Source organism: Fundulus heteroclitus, chromosome 23 (genome assembly GCF_011125445.2).
Source record: "Fundulus heteroclitus isolate FHET01 chromosome 23, MU-UCD_Fhet_4.1, whole genome shotgun sequence".
Taxonomy (NCBI): Eukaryota; Metazoa; Chordata; class Actinopteri; order Cyprinodontiformes; family Fundulidae; genus Fundulus; species Fundulus heteroclitus.
The window spans coordinates 20,660,273-20,680,253 of record NC_046383.1 but is presented as its reverse complement, the minus strand read 5'-3'; the positions used below and the strand labels follow the sequence as shown (position 1 = coordinate 20,680,253).

The following is a 19,981-nucleotide window of genomic DNA, read 5'->3' as shown; positions in this document are numbered from 1 at the left end:
AATCCCTACGAGTCCCAGCAGTGCTCTTTCTGGGAGGGGGGGGGGGGATTTATTGGTTTCAACAGTATAGCATAAAACCATAATGTTGCAGCAGTGTCAGTAACCCAGATAGCAACTGTCACAAACTTCCTTTGAATTTGGTGATAGACAAATAGGCTTTAGAGATCTTATGTCTCTTTCATTTAATTTATTTGAATCTACTATTTTAGACAACTTTCTTTTGTTTGAAACATGATGCTGCATTTCTGAGAATGCCTTAGAATATATGAGGGAACTGTAGTCCTACGGTTTAAAAACAGTCTAGAAAATAAAAAAAATAATCATAGTGATAAAACTGAGTGATCATTCAGTGAGCTCATAAATCAAATCTATCCAGCAAAACAAACAAACAAATCAATAAAAAATAAATAAATGAAGAAGTTATTGACTATGACCACATTTCCTTGTTTCACCTCTTCGGAGATCAAAAACTACAGTTACACTGAGGCAACATTCCAGATCAGCACAATAATCCAATCAAATACCACACCTCCCTCTATTGCTTGCATCCTCTTTCTTCGATCCCAATATATGAAATAATCACAAATCTTTTATGAAAGCTAAATCACTAACTTGGAATCAATTCCAACTTTTCTAAATACACACATTATGTCTATTTCTGTTTACAATATGTTTGCCAGCAACATGTTTGCAACGCAATCTTGAGAACCATGGTGGACACCAACATGAAAGATAATCTGAAGGGGTGGGACCACAACAGCATGACGACAATCTCATGCGCTGATGAATTTGAACATTAAACTGACACCATACAGCCAAATACTGTGATGCACAAAACTTGAAAATTATCTATCTGCTTGGACTGCAAATGTTAGATTGAAATGAAACTAGGGCATCCTGCACAACAGTCTCACAAACATTTCAGAACTCATCATATCTAGTTTTTGGTGACATAGTAGTGAAATGACCTGATGGGCATTTCATCGATGATCTTAATCAACCGGGTGTATACTACTACAACTGATGTTGGGTGCTGCTAAACAAACTTCCTCAGTATGCATTGCTCCCTGAGTATGTCTATCCTCTTGTTTTATTTATTTATTTTATTTTATTTTTTTTAGGTAATACTGCAGAATCCATTGACCATTCTTATTCTTACTGCCCCTTGGTTGCTGTCACAGTCATGGCAGAGGTTATATGGGTGGAAGTTGTGCAGATTCATAATGGAAGACATGCCATAATTATTTGGGGTCCCCTACAAATACTCCTGCTGTTGACTGGTGAACGGTAATCAATGTAGCTTCCTGCAGCCGTTTGGTGTATTGGGTTGCAGGAGCAAATTGAAAACAAAAGCAGGTTTCCTACTGGGGCAGAGTCAGAGAGGACTCTATGCTACAATACCACACCCAAAGACTTCATAGGTGCAGATGTTGTTTGTGACTAATATTTTATTGTTGTTGAATGAGGTGAATGATAAGGTCAGTAAGATCTGCTTACAAAGCACACAAAGCTTTATTAGTTATCCATACTAATGCATACACAGCAGCAGCTTAAATATTCACCCAACAGAAGTACATTCATGTCCAGTATTTATAGCTCACAGCCATTAGTGAAACAAATCAGAGCTAGGCCGGGGGCGGGGCAAACGATCAAACCCTTTATAACATAATTTTTCAACATACACAGGCCAGCAATAGCGGGGCTTACAAGCTTTGGCACCACAGAGAGCAACGGATATGAAGTATAAACCAAAAGAACAACAGAAACATTAGAATACATGTTCACTGATAAAATAACAAATTGAAAGCAGTTCCACACCACTGATAGTAACCACATCATCTTGTCACTCACGTTAACTTTCAACTCAGAACCTGTAAGTCCCCATAACCCCCATAACCCCGCTCATAGCAAGCAATAGGAGTTTTTGTTTCTTATACATGATGAACGGATGTTGCTTAGCAATGGTATGTACACGTTAATTATACAACAACTAAGATGCATCAACAATAAATAGACTAGAATCATTGAATGGATGAAAATACTACGAACACAGAATGAAAATAAATGTCTGATAAGCCACATGCAAAAGTTTGCAGTTTCAACTTTGCTCATCATGTTGAAATACTTTTTTAAATTCTAAATTAGATTTCAAACTATGCCTCAGCCTTGTGCTCCTGAAGCTAGTTAGATATGTTACCCACTTTCCTTTAAAGCTTAATAGTTTGTGTCAATTAAGCATCAAAAAAAAAAAAAAAATTGAAGGAAATCAAGACAACCAAGTTTTCAACATTTAACCAAGACATGACCTTTCAAGCTGAGCCACAATTGGAAAATATGCTGCCAAAAGACATTGAAAATAACTTTATAAGAAAGAGAGTAACATTCAGCACCACGGACAGCTGTAACAGCAGACTATAGACCCACATGGAGCTCCTCTTCCTGTTCTGTGGCTCGCAGTAACTTGACCGATTTGTCAAGGTTCTCATTTTAACAGCAGGTTGTGGGATATTAGTTGTAATATCCTGTGTTCGACTTCTTTATCCTGCGTGGATGCTTTACAAACGTATGCAGTTCAGCTATCTCTATTGCAGTTATGTCAACTGATCACTTAGGAGGAGCACAGCTCAACCAGAAAGTCATATCGCCTGATAACAAAAGTTATCTTTATTGGTTGGCGCAGCACACACATATGCCACAACCCTTCACCCTCCCCCACCACAACAAGAGAAAAACAAATGCTGGAATGCAACTTATTCCTCTCACTAGTTGATGAGAGCCAGCACACATGAAAGTGAGTTCAATGTTATTGTGTCATCATGGAAGCCAGGGAAGCAAAAAGCTAAAAGAAAATATGAAGTGGAGCATAGATTTATTTTTAATCTGACTAGGAGAACTAGATTTTTTGTTGTTGTTATTTTTATTTTATTTATTTATTTATTTGCTGAAAGAAATTGGAAACCTGTCTGCTTGCTATATGCAAGTCATCACTGACAGATTTTAAAGCTTTAGACCTAAATAACCATTTTCTTCACTTCCTGCTAACATCGCCAGGTTTACCACAGGCGCCGAACTTAAAAAACAGAGGGTTATCATGTTAAAACGTCAATCAGAGAAGCAGAATTTGTTTTAAAAAAAGAAATTGTGAAGCACCGAGAGACTGTTATGTTTGCATCAGATCAAGTGGCATTGAATGTTGCTCATGCTAAAAAGTCACAGAGTAAAAAAATGCTTTGTGTCTTACCTGTCGAACATAGAATATCTGATATTAGTAGTTCAATTGAAACACGAATATATACACTGATCTGAAAACCAGGGTCTTGTTTAATATTACTTGGATGAGTCTTGTGACATTCAGGATTAGCCACAGTTGAGAGTTTTGGATGATTTGTGTCAGAAGAACTAAGAAAGAATGGCTTGATGCTGTACCATTAAAGGACAGCACCCAAGGATTGAGCTGAAAGAGACATTTATACAACTTGTTGAAAAGGGAATTTTGCTGCTATCAAAACTAACAGCAATAACCACAGATGGTGCACCAGCTATGATGGCCTCTGTAAACAGCCTCATAGCTCTCTGTAAGTCTGATGACCATTTCCCAGATTCTTGGCCATTTCATTATCCTTCACCAAGTGCATCTGACATCCAAGAGACTAAATATGAACTACATCATGCAACCCATGGTAGAAAAGGTGAATCCCACTCATACACTGAATCACAGAAAGTTATAGAACCTAATTGCTGAACTTGATGAATATCTTCCTATTCATCTGCTATTCCACAGCACTGTGCGATGGCTTTCAAGTATTTTGTCCCTTTTGGTCCTCCATGTTCAAGAGGTATTGTGCTATCCTGCTTTATTTTTTTTTTATTTCTTAACCGAGTCAACCTCTTTCTGGAAGAGAACTAAAGCACCTCCATTGGTTACATTATATTCCTGTGGGTTTTAGATTAGGGCGTCTCTGGTTTACAACTCGTGCGAATTGAAAAACTCTGGATCTGCAGAGGGAATTAAAAATGCTTCCTGACCTGGTTACAGGGATTTTTGCATTTATCAACAAACGTAAGCTCTTTCACACCAATCTTCATAAAGGAGGGGACATTCATTCTCAAGCTGATGCTCATAGACATAGATTAAATAAATATTTGTCTGTGAGTCAGTTTTTTCTCCATTGGAGCAAGGGAAAGTCACAATATCACTCAGTTTTCATACACATGTGAAAGCGATGCTTAGAGTGGCCTCAACGGAATACAAACCCCAAGAAGATGGTGGAGACAAAGACTGCTAGGTCTCCCACATACCAAGATATTGATTAATTAAAGATGACTTTATAATGAACAGTCTGATGACTGTGAAAGTAAACTGTTTACTTTAACAAGGAAAATGTGGAAGTTATTTAGTTTCTTTACAAAAAAATGTGGAGAAATTTATGATGACCTCATTTAGAAAAGGTTAAAACCAGTCTCATTTAACACGATAGTGAGATTTACTGTTTCAACAATAAAAAAAAATACTGTTTATGTTTAGAGAAAGGCTGTAATCAATGTTAATTTTCTGTTTCATTTGCATTCAATTCTATCTTCCAGATACTTTTAAGCAAAATTCTAAAAATATGTTATAGCTTACCTCCTCAGAAGTCCTCCTCCTGTCAGGGAGCACTAGTGTGTTTGCATGACTTCCAGGTACTATAGTAGATCCTATGCTCATCCTGGGTCCAACCAACATGTATCGTTTGTCTCCAGATCTGTACTGGATGCTGTGACACAGGGTCCCATCATAATTAGTCTCTTGGAGATATTTAGAAGTATAGTCTGGGGATTTGGAGCACTGCATTGCAATCAGCACGATGATGCTGATGATGAACAGAACTGAAACTGAGCCCAGAGTGATCATCAGGTAAAAAGTCACATTAGTATCCTCATCATCCTTTGCTGCACTTTTAACATCAGAAGCTGCAAAAGCCTCTTTGGGCTCCACCAGCTTGACAATCACAGTAGCTGTTGCTGAGAGGGAAACGTTGCCGTTGTCTTTGACCAGGATGACCAGTTTATGCTCAGCCTCGTCTGTCTCTGTGAATGAGCGAAGGGTTCTGATCTGTCCTGTGTAGCGGTCCAAACCAAAGAGGCTGTGGTCAGTAACTTCCTGCAGGGAAAACAGCAACCAGCCGTTATATCCTATATCAGCGTCATAGGCTCTGACTTTGGTCACCAAGTGTCCTGCGTTCACATTGCGGGGAATCTCCTCCACACCTTCAGCAGAACCGTTGGAGCTGACTGGATACAGGATGACTGGAGCGTTGTCGTTCTGGTCCAGGATGAACACGTTCACTGTCACGTTGCTGCTCAGGGACGGAGTCCCAGAATCTGAGGCCACAACTTGGAACTGGAACGTCTTCAGCGTTTCAAAGTCAAAACTTTTCAGCGCTACAACAATTCTCCATTTTCAGCGTTTATGTTGAGAAACGACGTCAGTTTATTATTTTTTCCATTATCCCTTAAAATATAATATGAAATAAGCGCATTATCACCATCATCCTGATCAATCGCTTTTACTGAAAATATAGAGGCTCCTGGACTATTGTTCTCTGTAATGTAAAATGTGTAGGGACTTGATAAAAAATCCGGCACGTTGTCATTTACATCAGATACAGCGACTCTCATAGTCTTCTCAGTTAAAAATGGTGGGTCACCAGCATCTTTTGCGCTAATGGTAAATTCATATTGAGGAATAAATTCTCTATCAAGATGTGACTTTGTCACAACTGCATACATATTTTCTTGTAGGGATGGAGTTAAAGAAAAAGGGACTTCTTCTTTGATTGTGCAGATTACTTTACCGTTTATCCCTGAGTCCAAATCCTTTACACTGATAAGAGCGACTGTAGTTCCTATCTTTGAATCTTCCCTTATTAAGCTAGAAAATGACGTCACTTCTATTTCAGGTGGATTGTCGTTGACATCAGCGACACTTATCATAACACTTTTGTCTCTTGTAAGAGGAACTGGTCCCTTATCAGAAGCCTGAATGTCAATTTCATAAACTTTGCTTTTCTCATAATCTATCTGACCTGTCACTTTAATTTCACCTGTGTTTTCATCTATACTAAAAAGCTCCTTTAACTTTGAGTCTACTTCGTTGCCAAATGAATATATAATTTCACTGTTAGCACCCTGATCCAAATCCGTAGCATTCACTTGAATTACTACAGTACCAGTCGGAATGTTTTCATCAATTGTAGTAGAATAAGTCTCTTTGGTGAACACCGGAGAATTGTCATTAACATCAAGAACCTCCACTATAATTTCAACATCTCCAGACTTGGCTGGCTTGCCTCCATCCACCGCGGTTAGACGCAGCTTGTGTCTACCAGCCATTTCTCTGTCCAGCTGCTTCTGCAGGACTAAAAATGGCACCTTACGATCCTCGCCTCGGTCTTTGACTTCTATCCTGAAATGCTCGTTATGGCTGATCTTGTACTGCTGAATGGTGAACTGGCCCACATCAGGATCGCGGGCTGCCTGCAGCTGAAACCTGGCCCCCGGTAGAGCCGACTCGGAAATTTCAATCCTTTTCTCCTTCTCTGGAAAAACGGGCGAGTGATCGTTCACATCGAGGATTTCCACTGACACGTAGTGGATCTCAAGGGGGTTTTCTAGCACCGTTTTTAGATTGATTAAGCAAGGACTGATCCGCTCGCACGCCTCTTCTCTGTCGATTTTCCTTTTCACATAAAGGATGCCGTCGTTTTCGTTTACCTGAAACAGGGGCTCGGTTGAGCCGGCCACAATGCGATATCCCCTGTCTTTCAGCACGGTCTTATCCAGTCCCAGATCCTTAGCAATATTTCCGACAAAAGTTCCGTCTTGAACCTCCTCGGATATAGAGTATCTGAGCTGTGCAAAACCTCCGCTCAATAATTCGCTTAAGGCAAATAAAAGCGCGAAGCAAAAACGTCGCACCCTCCGCGCGTTTCCTCTTCTTTGTTCCATGACAACAACAATAAAAAATAAATTAAAAAAAACATGAAAGTGCGGTAAAAACGTCGTATTTTGAAATATATTTAACGCTCCTGGAACGTGTGAAATCTAGACATTATAGAGAGAATGTGTAAATAGATCGAATATCCTTTGCTGTAAGCCGTGACCAAACGCACGGATTGCTCTTCGGGTAAATATGAGGGATGTGTTCGGGGATGTTATGTGGTTCAAGCTCCGTGGATGCCCTGAACATCACTGACACCAAGCGTCTAAGCATATATTTTATGTAAATTGCCGTGAATTATTTTCCCTTCAGGATAAACTATATTTTTTAGTAGCTTGTGATGAGAAAAAATCTTGCAAAAACACGTTTTTGTTGAAGAGGAATTAATATAAATGCAATATTGATTATTTGCATTTGATATTTTGCATTTAACGTGAAAGAAAATTAATGAGATACAATTATACATGTTTTAAATACTGCGTGACAAAAGTTGCATGCTTACAAGTATGAGTTCTAAACTGTTTAACAGAAAGTCATGTAAGATGATTTAGAAACCAAACTATGAAACAAGGCAGCACTTTTGACCTAAATAAACAATTATGTTCAGCTGGGAACTTTTCAAGGTTAATTTGTTGATCTTACCTCCTCAGACGTCCTCCTCCTGTCAGGGAGCACTAGTGTGTTTGCATGACTTCCAGGTACTATAGTAGATCCTATGCTCATCCTGGGTCCAACCAACATGTACCGTTTGTCTCCAGATCTGTACTGGATGCTGTGACACAGGGTCCCATCATAATTAGTCTCTTGGAGATATTTAGAAGTATAGTCTGGGGATTTGGAGCACTGCATTGCTATCAGCACGATGATGCTGATGATGAAAAGAACTGAAACTGAGCCCAGAGTGATCATCAGGTAAAAAGTCACATTAGTATCCTCATCATCCTTTGCTGCACTTTTAACATCAGAAGCTGCAAAAGCCTCTTTGGGCTCTACCAGCTTGACAATCACAGTAGCTGTTGCTGAGAGGGAAACGTTGCCGTTGTCTTTGACCAGGATGAGCAGTTTATGCTCAGCCTCGTCTGTCTCTGTGAATGAGCGAAGGGTTCTGATCTGTCCTGTGTAGCGGTCCAAACCAAAGAGGCTGTGGTCAGTAACTTCCTGCAGGGAAAACAGCAACCAGCCGTTATATCCTATATCAGCGTCATAGGCTCTGACTTTGGTCACCAAGTGTCCTGCGTTCACATTGCGGGGAATCTCCTCCACACCTTCAGCAGAACCGTTGGAGCTGACTGGATACAGGATGACTGGAGCGTTGTCGTTCTGGTCCAGGATGAACACGTTCACTGTCACGTTGCTGCTCAGGGACGGAGTCCCAGAATCTGAGGCAACAACTTGGAACCTGAAAGTTTTCAGGGTTTCAAAGTCAAAACTTTTCAGAGCCACGATATCTCCATTTTCAAGGTTAACATTCAGAAAAGATGTCAGCATATTTGTTGCTTCTCTATCTTTTGAAATTGTATATGAAATTATTGCATGACTGCCTTCATCATTGTCACGCGCTGTTACAGAAACTATTTTCTCTCCTGGGCTGTTATTCTCATAAATGTAAAAAGTGTATGGGTTTTGAGAGAATTCTGGTATATTGTCATTTACATCAGCTACATCTACTTTTATATTTTTTTCTGAACGCAAGCTTGGTTCTCCCCCATCTTTAGCAACAATTAATATATTGTATTGAGATGTTTGTTCTCTATCCAAAATAGTCTTAGTCACTAGAGAATACATGTTATTTTGTAAAGAGGGGGTTAGTAAAAACGGGAGGTTTTGGTTTATATAACACATCACTTTTCCGTTCAGACCAGAATCAGCATCTTTTACACTGATCAACGCCACTGTCGTCCCTGGCTTTGAGTCCTCTGGGAGCGCATGAGAAAATGACGTCACTTCAATCTCTGGCTCGTTGTCATTTTCATCAACTATATTGATGATCACACTTTTTTCCGTGTTCAGTGTCGCTGTGCCTTTGTCGGATGCCTGAACATCAATTTCATATCTGCTGCTCTCTTCAAAATCTATGACTCCAGCCACAACAATGACTCCAGTCACAGGATTTAAACTAAAACGTTCCCGTATCCGTGCATCCACGTCATTTCCGAACGAATAAATAACCTCCCCGTTTGAACCCTCGTCTAAATCTGTTGCATTAACTCGGATCACAGTAGTCCAGGCAGGAGAGTTTTCCTTCAGAGACACGGTATATAATTCCTGACTAAAAACGGGCGGGTTATCGTTAACATCAGAAACATTAACTATTATTGTCATGTTACCAGATCTTGGAGGCTTGCCTCCATCTAATGCTGTCAGAAGCAACACATGGCTTTTAACTGACTCTCTGTCTAGCGGCTTTTCAAGAACTAAACTGGGCGTTTTACGGTCCTCACCTCGATCTTTCACCTCTAAACGAAAATGTCCATTATTACTCAACTTATACTGCTGGACAGAAAATGATCCGCTGTCAGCATCCCGCGCAGCTTGCAGCTGGAATTTTGCTCCTGGAAGCGCGGATTCATAAACCTCCAAGATGTTTTCTTTTTGTGGGAAAATTGGCGAATGATCGTTCACATCCAGAATCTCCACGGTGACATGATGGATCTCCAGCGGGTTCTGAAGCACCGTTTTTAAGTCAGTAGCGCAAACCTTTCTGCGTTCACAGATTTCCTCTCGGTCAATTTTTCCTTTCACGTACAAGACGCCGTCATCTTGCCTCACTGCGAAAGGCGGCTCCGTCGACCCGTAGACAATACGGATCCCCCTCTCTTTCACCGTAGCCCTATCCAGGCCCAAATCTTTTGCAATATTTCCAACAAATGTTCCCTCCGAGACTTCTTCCGGGACAGAATAACGGAATTGTGCTGAAACGCTGCCCCAAAACGGCACCAAAAGCATAATTATTGTAGTCCATTTTGTCCGCGCTCTCCGTGTTTCACGCTGCCTTTGTTCCATGACGGGAAGGGGGAGAAATAAAATAAGCAAAATCCCCTTGAAAGAGCTTTTCACACGAGCCTAAGTAAAATTCGTCTAATGCTTTCGTTTTCAGAATGGCACCATAATATGGTATAAAAGATGTCTGACGGCCAAAATGCGAAAAAAAGCACTGGTCTCAATAAGGACTTGGTCGTAATAACTGGATAGGAAGGGGATGGGTTTAGTGGAAATCATACGAGCACGCAGAATCATGGTTTGTTATTATACTGACACCAAGTGTCTTGAACAAAGCTCTACAGAATTGCACTTCAAACATCGACAAACATTATGCAAAACGGGAAATTTGCTAAATAAAAATCTGAACAAAATATCATCCCAGATTAATTTCTGTAACACAAACTTCAGTGACTCAGCCCATCTTGTCTAAAAAGTTGTCAAGACAGGCTTGCAACTCCATATTCATTTTAACCTTGCAAACTATAATTTAATTTTATCTGAGAGAAATGGGAGACGGACGGCAAAGCCTTTTCATGTCGTAGACAGCAGAAAAACACAAGCAGCGCAGGTTCAGCACACGATAAATAAGAATAACTGCTCTAAAACAGATATCACCATTTGAGACAACAAACCACAAACTAAGAGTATTTGAGGTGATTTGACATACTGACAAGCGGGAGACAAAGTATATATATATATATATATATATATATATATATATATATATATATATATATATATGCAAAGACGATTGGATGCTAAGCTAGCCCTAGAGGAGCTATACAGCTTTATCACCGTTCAAATGAACAGTAACCCAGAAGCAACTGTGATTATTGCTGGAAACTTTAAGCATGTTGAAAAAAGCCTGTGCTGCCCAAGTTTCATAAATTCATTAAGTTCCTGACCAGAGACAATAATGCACTGGACCAGGTTTACTGCAACATCCCAGGAGCATATAAAGCTGCTGCAGCTCCTCATTTTGGATTATCAGACCACATCTCTGTGGAGCTGATCACTGCACTGATCTGCAGAACCAGACCTGTGATCAAAAGCATTCAGGTTTGGACTGAGGAGGCTCAAAAACACAGACTGTGAAGAGTTTAAAGAGAACGCTGATTAATACGTTTACACATCATCTTTGCTCTCTTATATTCAGTTATGCACTTCTGTGGGTAGGAACCCATAAAGACAATCAGAGTGTTTCAGAACCAGAAACCATGGGTGGACAGCACACTGTGGTCCCTGCTGAAGGACTGGGATGCGGCGTTCAGAATTGGAGACAGACTGACCTACAGCAGGACTAGAAGTAAATTGAAGAAAGGCATCCAAAAAGCAAAGCACAGATACAAGCAGTACATTGAGGACCACATCAGCAACAACAACAACCCATGTGAACATGTGAAGAGGAATCAGGACCCTGGCAGACATCAGGCACAGCGACCAGCAGCCCAGCAATGACCCAGCTCTCCCTGACACCTTAAACAGCTTATTTTCACGCTTTAATTCTCCAAGCAGTAGGAAGCAGGGTTTCCGCTACATGTATTTGAAAATGGCGCACCACCACACCAAAATAAAAGCCGTGACACCTTCATAATGAATCAATAATGAATGAATAAAAAATAGCCTATGTTAAACATTTGATGTAGCATAACTACAGTATATTTGTGCTCTTATTCTAATCATAATCAGTGTTTAAATTTAATTTAAATATCGTGAAATGTTAAAAGGTACCTTATTTAAATAAAAAAAACACCACCAGCTCCTGTCTGTCTCGCTGCGTAGCTGTCACACATCCCACCCACCTGGGCAATGAAATGTTTGCCCCTCTCCCATCAGCCAAGCATCTCAGGAACATCAAATCCAAAAGCAACTTATTGGCAAAAGCTGTGAGGGCTATCACCCCTTGCTTGGAAGAGGGAGTCTGTTACACATCACAATATCACTACTGTGAACACATATTTTTTACACTCTTAGCTTATCGCAAATGTTGATCATTGCACAATTATGTGTATGAAGGTTGAAGAATATTGCACAGAATTTGCTGCAGGCCTGAATGCATGTCATCGTCAACCCAAGGATTACAGTGTGTCACAGATGTCTCTCTTCCTGATGCACAATAGTCTGATCATTTAGTCATGAGCTTTAGATTAAAACTAATGCAAGGACAATCAATCAGTAACCTGATTCTCGCCAGATGGGTTTGGTTCTGCAGAGCTCCACACAAGCATCTGGGATTGCTCCATTGGAGCTGTGTTTCAGAAGGAGGGTCCTTATCAAAAAAACCTTGCATATGATTGGATAAACTTGTCCGTCACCTTTACTGACATGCTACTTCACCATTTGGAAGATCAAGCTCTTGCCAAATCTGATCGGGGGAAGGGCGAAAACATCGCTTCCACTAAACAAAGCCTTCAAAGCTGTTCTCTGGTGTTTTTTTTAAAGAATTAATATTCGGTAGATTGGACAACACTGATGAAACAGCAGCATCAAAGCAGCAATGTGAGCCGCCATTGTTGTCTGAATCCAAATAGTTGCTTCTCAGATACGTCACATTTACAAAAATCCCGCCCAGGAATCCTGATTGGCTCGTCCATTTTATGTGGTATTGAAATCCCTCCCAATGCCACCGATTCTGGATGGATTTATGGAGACGTGTGGAAAGCGGTGGAACAGCATCCATCTGACGAGAGTCAGGTTTCTGATCTGTAAATCTATTTTTTTCTATTTTAAACATCTTTAAATCTGGTGCTGATGCTCCATTTCAGCTACAGCTTCCAGTTTTGCCAGAGGCTGCCATTTAGTACAGGCAAATCAAATTCAGGGTCCTGTGGTGAACACATCATACATAGATTGAACACTCATAAAGCAAGGATGCTTTTTACTCTAATGCTTGCAGACATTTTGGACTTCCAAATAGTGAATCAGTTTTCACTTCCAGTAGAGGGTATAATTAAAAAAAAAATGTTATATAGCACCAATTCACAACAAATGTCATCTCAAGGAACTTTACAAAGTCAATTCAATCAAATCATATAGACAGATTGGTTGAAAAGTTATCTATCCAACGAAACCCAGCAGATTGCACCAAGTAATTGACTTGCAGCATATAAAATAGGAAAAGGCTGTGTTTAAAGATGGAGAATATACATCACATGCCAAGTCTGATGTAACCATTAGTGCCATGTTAGGCAAATTAAATACTTTGATGTGATTCTGATAGGATGATCATCAAGCTTTGCTGTATTAATTATGTTTTTTTTCAGTAGTTTAAGTACTTTATATTTAAACTTAGATTATTACTTAATGAGCACCACATAGAAATTTGGTATGGGAGCCTCAAGGCTTTGTGCATCAATCTCGAGTAGGGTATTGGGATGTAGTGCTTAATAATATGTTCTGAATGTCAAGCACTACAACAATCAATGACAAGCCCCCCCTCTCTGGGACTCTCTAAAATTGCACATCAGCGATTCTCTGATCTCCATTTTAAATCTCATTGTATTGTATTTTTGTTATCAGTTATGGGGACAAGTCAAAGTTAGTTATATGTCTCAGCAAGTCGTCTATGAATCTTCTATATGTAATGAGATACTGACAAAGAACCAGGGCTCCATCTACAAAACAAAACAAAAGATCAGTTATCAGCCAACTCTGTGTGAGTCATGGTCTCAGTCTGTACACATATGAAACTTCTCTGGCCCCAAAACTGTATCAAAATATGGTCGCTGGCAAAAAATGTCATGGGCAGTGAAGCAACATTGCTAAACGGGCCTGCTTCAAAATATTGAACACCTGGCATCTGGTTTCTGACATTCACTACAAGAGCTCTCAAACTTGTATAAAAATAATAACACTCTGATAAAAGAAAATATAACCACACATCAATTGAATGCCATCCAAAAGGACATAACCATGGCCTTACCTCCTCAGACGTTCTCCTCCTGTCAGGGAGCACTAGTGTGTTTGCATGACTTCCAGGTACTATAGTAGATCCTATGCTCATCCTGGGTCCAACCAACATGTACCGTTTGTCTCCAGATCTGTACTGGATGCTGTGACACAGGGTCCCATCATAATTAGTCTCTTGGAGATATTTAGAAGTATAGTCTGGGGATTTGGAGCACTGCATTGCAATCAGCACGATGATGCTGATGATGAACAGGACTGAAACTGAGCCCAGAGTGATCATCAGGTAAAAAGTCACATTAGTATCCTCATCATCCTTTGCTGCACTTTTAACATCAGAAGCTGCAAAAGCTTCTTTGGGCTCCACCAGCTTGACAATCACAGTAGCTGTTGCTGAGAGGGAAACGTTGCCGTTGTCTTTGACCAGGATGAGCAGTTTATGCTCAGCCTCGTCTGTCTCTGTGAATGAGCGAAGGGTTCTGATCTGTCCTGTGTAGCGGTCCAAACCAAAGAGGCTGTGGTCAGTAACTTCCTGCAGGGAAAACAGCAACCAGCCGTTATATCCTATATCAGCGTCATAGGCTCTGACTTTGGTCACCAAGTGTCCTGCGTTCACATTGCGGGGAATCTCCTCCACGCCTTCAGCAGAACCGTTGGAGCTGACTGGATACAGGATGACTGGAGCGTTGTCGTTCTGGTCCAGGATGAACACGTTCACTGTCACGTTGCTGGTTAGGGACGGAGTCCCAGAATCTGAGGCCACAACTTGGAACCGGAAAGTTTTCAGGGTTTCAAAGTCAAAGCTTTTCAGCGCCACAACGTCTCCAGTTTCAGAGTTGATATTTAGAAAAGATGTCAGCATATGTGACCCTTCTTTATCTCTTAATATTAAATATGAAACAAGCGCATTGCTGCCTTCGTCTTCATCACAGGCTGAAACTGATAAGATTTTCTCTCCTGGGATGTTATTCTCTGTTATGTAAAAAATAAACGGATTTTTCAAGAATTGAGGGATGTTGTCATTTATGTCAGACACAAGAACTGGTATATTCTTTTCTGATGATAAAGAAGTTTCTCCCGCATCTTTTGCAATGATTAATACATCATATTGGGATTGCTTTTCCCTGTCCAAAACAGTTTTAGTAACAAGAGAATATACATTATTTTGTAAAGAGGGGGTTAGTAAAAACGGGAGGTTTTGGTTTATATAACACATCACTTTTCCGTTCAGACCAGAATCAGCATCTTTTACACTGATCAACGCCACTGTCGTCCCTGGCTTTGAGTCCTCTGGGAGCGCATGAGAAAATGACGTCACTTCAATCTCTGGCTCGTTGTCGTTTTCATCAACCAAATTAACTACCACTGTTTTATCTGTTTTTAATGCCGCTGTGCCTTTGTCAGATGCCTGAACATCAATTTCATATGTGCTACATTCTTCAAAATCTAGAGCCCCAGTCACAACAATGACTCCAGTCACAGGATTTAAACTAAAACGTTCACGTATCTGTGCCTCCATGTGGTTGCCAAACGAATAAATAACCTCCCCGTTTGAACCCTCATCTAAATCTGTTGCATTAATTTGGATCACGGTCGTCCCAGCAGGAGAGTTTTCCTTTAGAGACACGGTATATAATTCCTGACTAAAAACGGGCGGGTTATCATTAACATCAGAAACATTAACTATTATTGTCATGTTACCAGATCTTGGAGGCTTGCCTCCATCTAATGCTGTCAGAAGCAACACATGACTTTTAACTGATTCTCTGTCTAGCGGCTTTTCAAGAACTAAACTGGGCGTTTTACGGTCCTCGCCTCGATCTTTCACCTCTAAACGAAAATGTCCATTATTACTCAACTTATACTGCTGAATGGATAATGAGCCGCTGTCAGCATCCCGCGCATCTTGCAGCTGGAATTTTGCTCCTGGAAGCGCGGATTCAGAAATGTCCAGTATGCTTTCATTATATGGGAAGACAGGTGAATGATCATTAACATCCAGAATCTCCACGGTGACATGATGGATCTCCAGCGGGTTCTGAAGCACCGTTTTCAAATCAAGCACACAAACCTTGCTTCGATCACAGATTTCCTCTCGGTCGATTTTCCTGTCCACATACAAGACACCGTCATTTTGGTTTACTGCGAAAGGCGGCTCCGTCGACCCGTAGACAATACGGATCCCCCTCTCTTTCAGCGTAGCCTTATCAAGGCCCAAATCCTTGGCGATATTTCCAACAACTGTTCCCTCTTTAACTTCTTCCAAGACGGAATAACGAAACTGTGCAGAGCAGCTGCTCAAAAACGACAGCAAAATCATCAGGAATGTAATCCGTTTTGCCAGACCTCTCCGTGTTTCAATTCGCCTTTGTTCCGTGTTGGAAAGGTGCGAAAATAATAATAATAATAATAATAAATCCATTGCAAACAGTTCGTATGCTAGTAAAGAATTCCCGCACCAAAAACGGCAAAAAAACAACAACAACTATTCTCTGACATAGATGGATAGGATTACTCGGATAAAATGTGAATAGGATCCGGAGACACAGCAAAGGCTTTTCATCGGTCGATGAAAGGGACGGATTTGGTGGAAATGTCGGATAAAGCAGTACACATTACTTGTCGTTATACTGACACCAAGTGATTTTTAACGAAACTGCAGCGGCTTTATTCAACGGAAAAAATGGTAAATGTATTCAAATGCTTAATTTGTCTCCCAAAACGATGCTTAGGCAAGTACCAAAATGCGGCTCCCCAAATGCAATGTGCAAAAAAAGGTGGATTCTGATCGTTCGGCACATGTTTATAGAACAAACACCGAGTGCGCTCACCTGATGCAATGTAAGAAATATGCTTATATTTCATGTATTTTTTTCAGCAAAGAAAAGGAAAGTCTATCCGTCAAATGCATTTGCAAAAAACGCACAACAAATTGCAGAGCTTTGCAACATATGAGCTTCCACAAAGTAAAAGTGTTAAACACAATTATGTAAAAGGTGTTGGGGGAAAAAAATTGATACATTTTACGTTTTTTATGAATTTTAAGGGAAGAGATGCCTTCAAATAGAATACTCAAACGTGTGTAATGCATATTACCCAGAGCATTGATGCTTGACCAACATCCTGAAAAATGAAAAACAGTCACCAAAAAGGTCAATAAACTAATGTCAAAAGTTTAATTTAAGTTAAGTGATGTCGTCGTAAAGAGAATAGGTTTGTTTTGCTGCATTGTGTTTAATTATTTTGTGTGTTCCTGCCATCGCGATGAACCAAACCATTACTGGTGCCAAAATAAAAAATGCTGCTCTGAAAAACTTTTAAAAACCAATACACATTGATAACAAATATGCAAAAAAATAAACAGTTAATTAAATACATAACAAATTAAAGCAAATTGTGTGTGGAATTGATTTAGAAAACTAATTAATTACCACTATTGATCTTACCTCCTCAGACATCCTCCTCCTGTCAGGGAGCACTAGTGTGTTTGCATGACTTCCAGGTACTATAGTAGATCCTATGCTCATCCTGGGTCCAACCAACATGTACCGTTTGTCTCCAGATCTGTACTGGATGCTGTGACACAAGGTCCCATCATAATTAGTCTCTTGGAGATATTTTGAAGTATAGTCTGGGGATTTGGAGCACTGCATTGCTATCAGCACGATGATGCTGATGATGAACAGAACTGAAACTGATCCCAGAGTGATCATCAGGTAAAAAGTCACATTATTATCCTCATCATCCTTTGCTGCACTTTTAACATCAGAAGCTGCAAAAGCCTCTCTGGGCTCCACCAGCTTGACAATCACAGTAGCTGTTGCTGAGAGGGAAACGTTGCCGTTGTCTTTGACCAGGATGACCAGTTTATGCTCAGCCTCGTCTGTCTCTGTGAATGAGCGAAGGGTTCTGATCTGTCCTGTGTAGCGGTCCAAACCAAAGAGGCTGTGGTCAGTAACTTCCTGCAGGGAAAACAGCAACCAGCCGTTATATCCTATATCAGCGTCATAGGCTCTGACTTTGGTCACCAAGTGTCCTGCGTTTACATTGCGGGGAATCTCCTCCACACCTTCAGCAGAACCGTTGGAGCTGACTGGATACAGGATGACTGGAGCATTGTCGTTCTGGTCCAGGATGAACACGTTCACTGTCACGTTGCTGCTCAGGGACGGAGTCCCAGAATCTGAGGCCACAACTTGGAAATGGAAAGTTTTCAGGGTTTCAAAGTCGAAACTTTTTAGGGCAGATATCTGTCCATTTTCTGAGTTTATATTTAAGAATGCTGTTACATCATTCTTACTTACTTCTCTCACAATATTATAAGAAATTGCTGCGTTCTCATTCATGTCAATATCCGTTGCAGTGACAGAAAATATTGATGTCCCAGCAGCATTATTTTCTGATAAATAAAACTGTAACTCACTTTTCTCAAAACGAGGACTGTTGTCATTCACATCAGAGATCTGAATACTGAGTGTTTTCACTGTAGATAAGGCTGGATCACCACAATCAGTGGCTTGTATTAATATTTCATAATGGGACACTTTCTCTCGATCCAAATGCTCTTTTGTAACAAGTGAATATATGTTTTCCTTATAGGATGGCTTTAATTCAAAAGGTGCATCATTTAGTATGCGTGAAATAATCTTTCCATTAACACCTGAGTCTTTATCTGTTACACTGATGAGAGAAATCACTGTTCCGGGTTTTGAATCTTCTGATATTGTATTTGACAAAGACGTGACATCTATCTTTGGTGAATTATCGTTTACATCTTTTATTTTTACAACCACTCGACACATTCCCGTTAAAGGAGGGATTCCCTTGTCTGATGCTACTATATCAATTTTGTAGATGTCACATTCCTCAAAATCCAGTGCTGCTTTTAATTTAATTTCACCTGTTAACAAGTTCAGTTGAAATATTTCATAGATTTTGGGTTGCAATGCCTTGGCAATGCTGTACTCAATTTCTCCATTATTTCCTTCATCTGTGTCTCTTGCATTTACTTTTGTAACAATGGTTCCAACTGGAGCATTTTCAAACATTTCTACCTGGTAAACCTCCTGGCTAAAGGACGGACGGTTGTCGTTACTATCAAGAACAGTGACAGAAACATTAAGTGTCCCTGATCTCGGAGGTTTTCCTCCATCTACTGCTGTAACAATTAATAAAAGTTTATCATTTTGTTCCCGGTCTAAAGGTTTCCTTAGCACTAAAAATGGTATTTTGTCTTCATCACGTTGACTTAGATCTATATCAAAATAATCATTTGATGATAATTTGTATGAGCGGATTGAATTCACTCCAGCATCGGGGTCACGGGCCGCTTGCAGCTGAAATCGTGTTCCTACAGACGTATGTTCAGCTATTTCAAAATGTTGCTGTTTCTCCAGGAAGCTGGGGGAGTGATCATTTACATCTGTGATTTCAACAACAACATGGTGCATTTCCAGCGGGTTTTCTACTATGATCTTTAGCTCCATTAAGCATGCGCCACCACCGTGACAAAGCTCCTCTCTGTCAATCTTTCTACGAACCTGTAAGGCCCCGTTATCCATGTTAACACTGAAAAAAGTATCCTCAGATCCCGAAGCAATACGCAGACGTCGATCAGTTAAATGCGCCTTTTCCAGACCAAGATCCTTGGCAATATTTCCAACGACGGTTCCCTCCTTCATCTCCTCCGGAACAGAGTATCTCAGATCAGCCGCAGCCTGCTTCGCTACGATCAGCAGAAGATGTAAAAGACAAACACGCCAACTGTAGTGACTTGATCTGCTCCGGATCGCCATGGTTTCTCAGTCCTTTATATATTCCAGTTTATTTATTTTTGTTGCATCCAATAAATCTTCTAAATCATATGGTTTAATGACTTCTACAATCTCCGTTCTTCCATCCGACGCACCCTCCGTTGTGCAGCAGCAAACAAAGAGTTGCTCAGAAGGGGGCAGCATGAGACAGGAAGATTATATTGCAACGACACCAAGTGGACACTGCAAATTGTACATTTGCATTAGCTATTAAAAAACCGTTGCTTGGAGACAGACTTTGGCGTTATCGGGTCTTGAAACATTGGGGTTTTAGCCCAGACCCCGCCTTGTTCCTCTTCCG

The 19,981-nt window shown here is 40.4% G+C and overlaps 3 protein-coding genes across 3 annotated transcripts; all 3 read right to left on the bottom strand.

Moving 5' to 3' along the window:
- Positions 1-4,558: 4,558 nt before the first annotated feature.
- Positions 4,559-7,233, bottom strand: LOC105920157 (protocadherin alpha-8). The gene is given in 2 exon segments (XM_036127283.1): positions 4,559-5,431; positions 5,434-7,233. Coding segments are annotated over 2 exon segments (2,412 nt in total). The 5' UTR covers positions 6,988-7,233; the 3' UTR covers positions 4,559-4,573.
- Positions 7,234-7,447: 214 nt separating this feature from the next.
- LOC110367222 (protocadherin alpha-7) lies at positions 7,448-10,297 on the bottom strand. The gene has a single exon (XM_036127288.1). It carries the CDS (start codon positions 9,980-9,982, stop codon positions 7,604-7,606), a length of 2,379 nt encoding a protein of 792 aa, XP_035983181.1. The 5' UTR covers positions 9,983-10,297; the 3' UTR covers positions 7,448-7,603.
- Positions 10,298-12,289: 1,992 nt separating this feature from the next.
- Positions 12,290-19,981, bottom strand: LOC118557538 (protocadherin beta-15-like). Its single transcript, XM_036127690.1, has 4 exons — positions 17,299-19,981; positions 15,953-16,148; positions 13,987-14,620; positions 12,290-12,326 (listed from the first exon to the last, which is right to left on the bottom strand). Exons 1-4 carry the CDS (start codon positions 19,660-19,662, stop codon positions 12,290-12,292), a joined length of 3,231 nt encoding a protein of 1,076 aa, XP_035983583.1. The 5' UTR covers positions 19,663-19,981.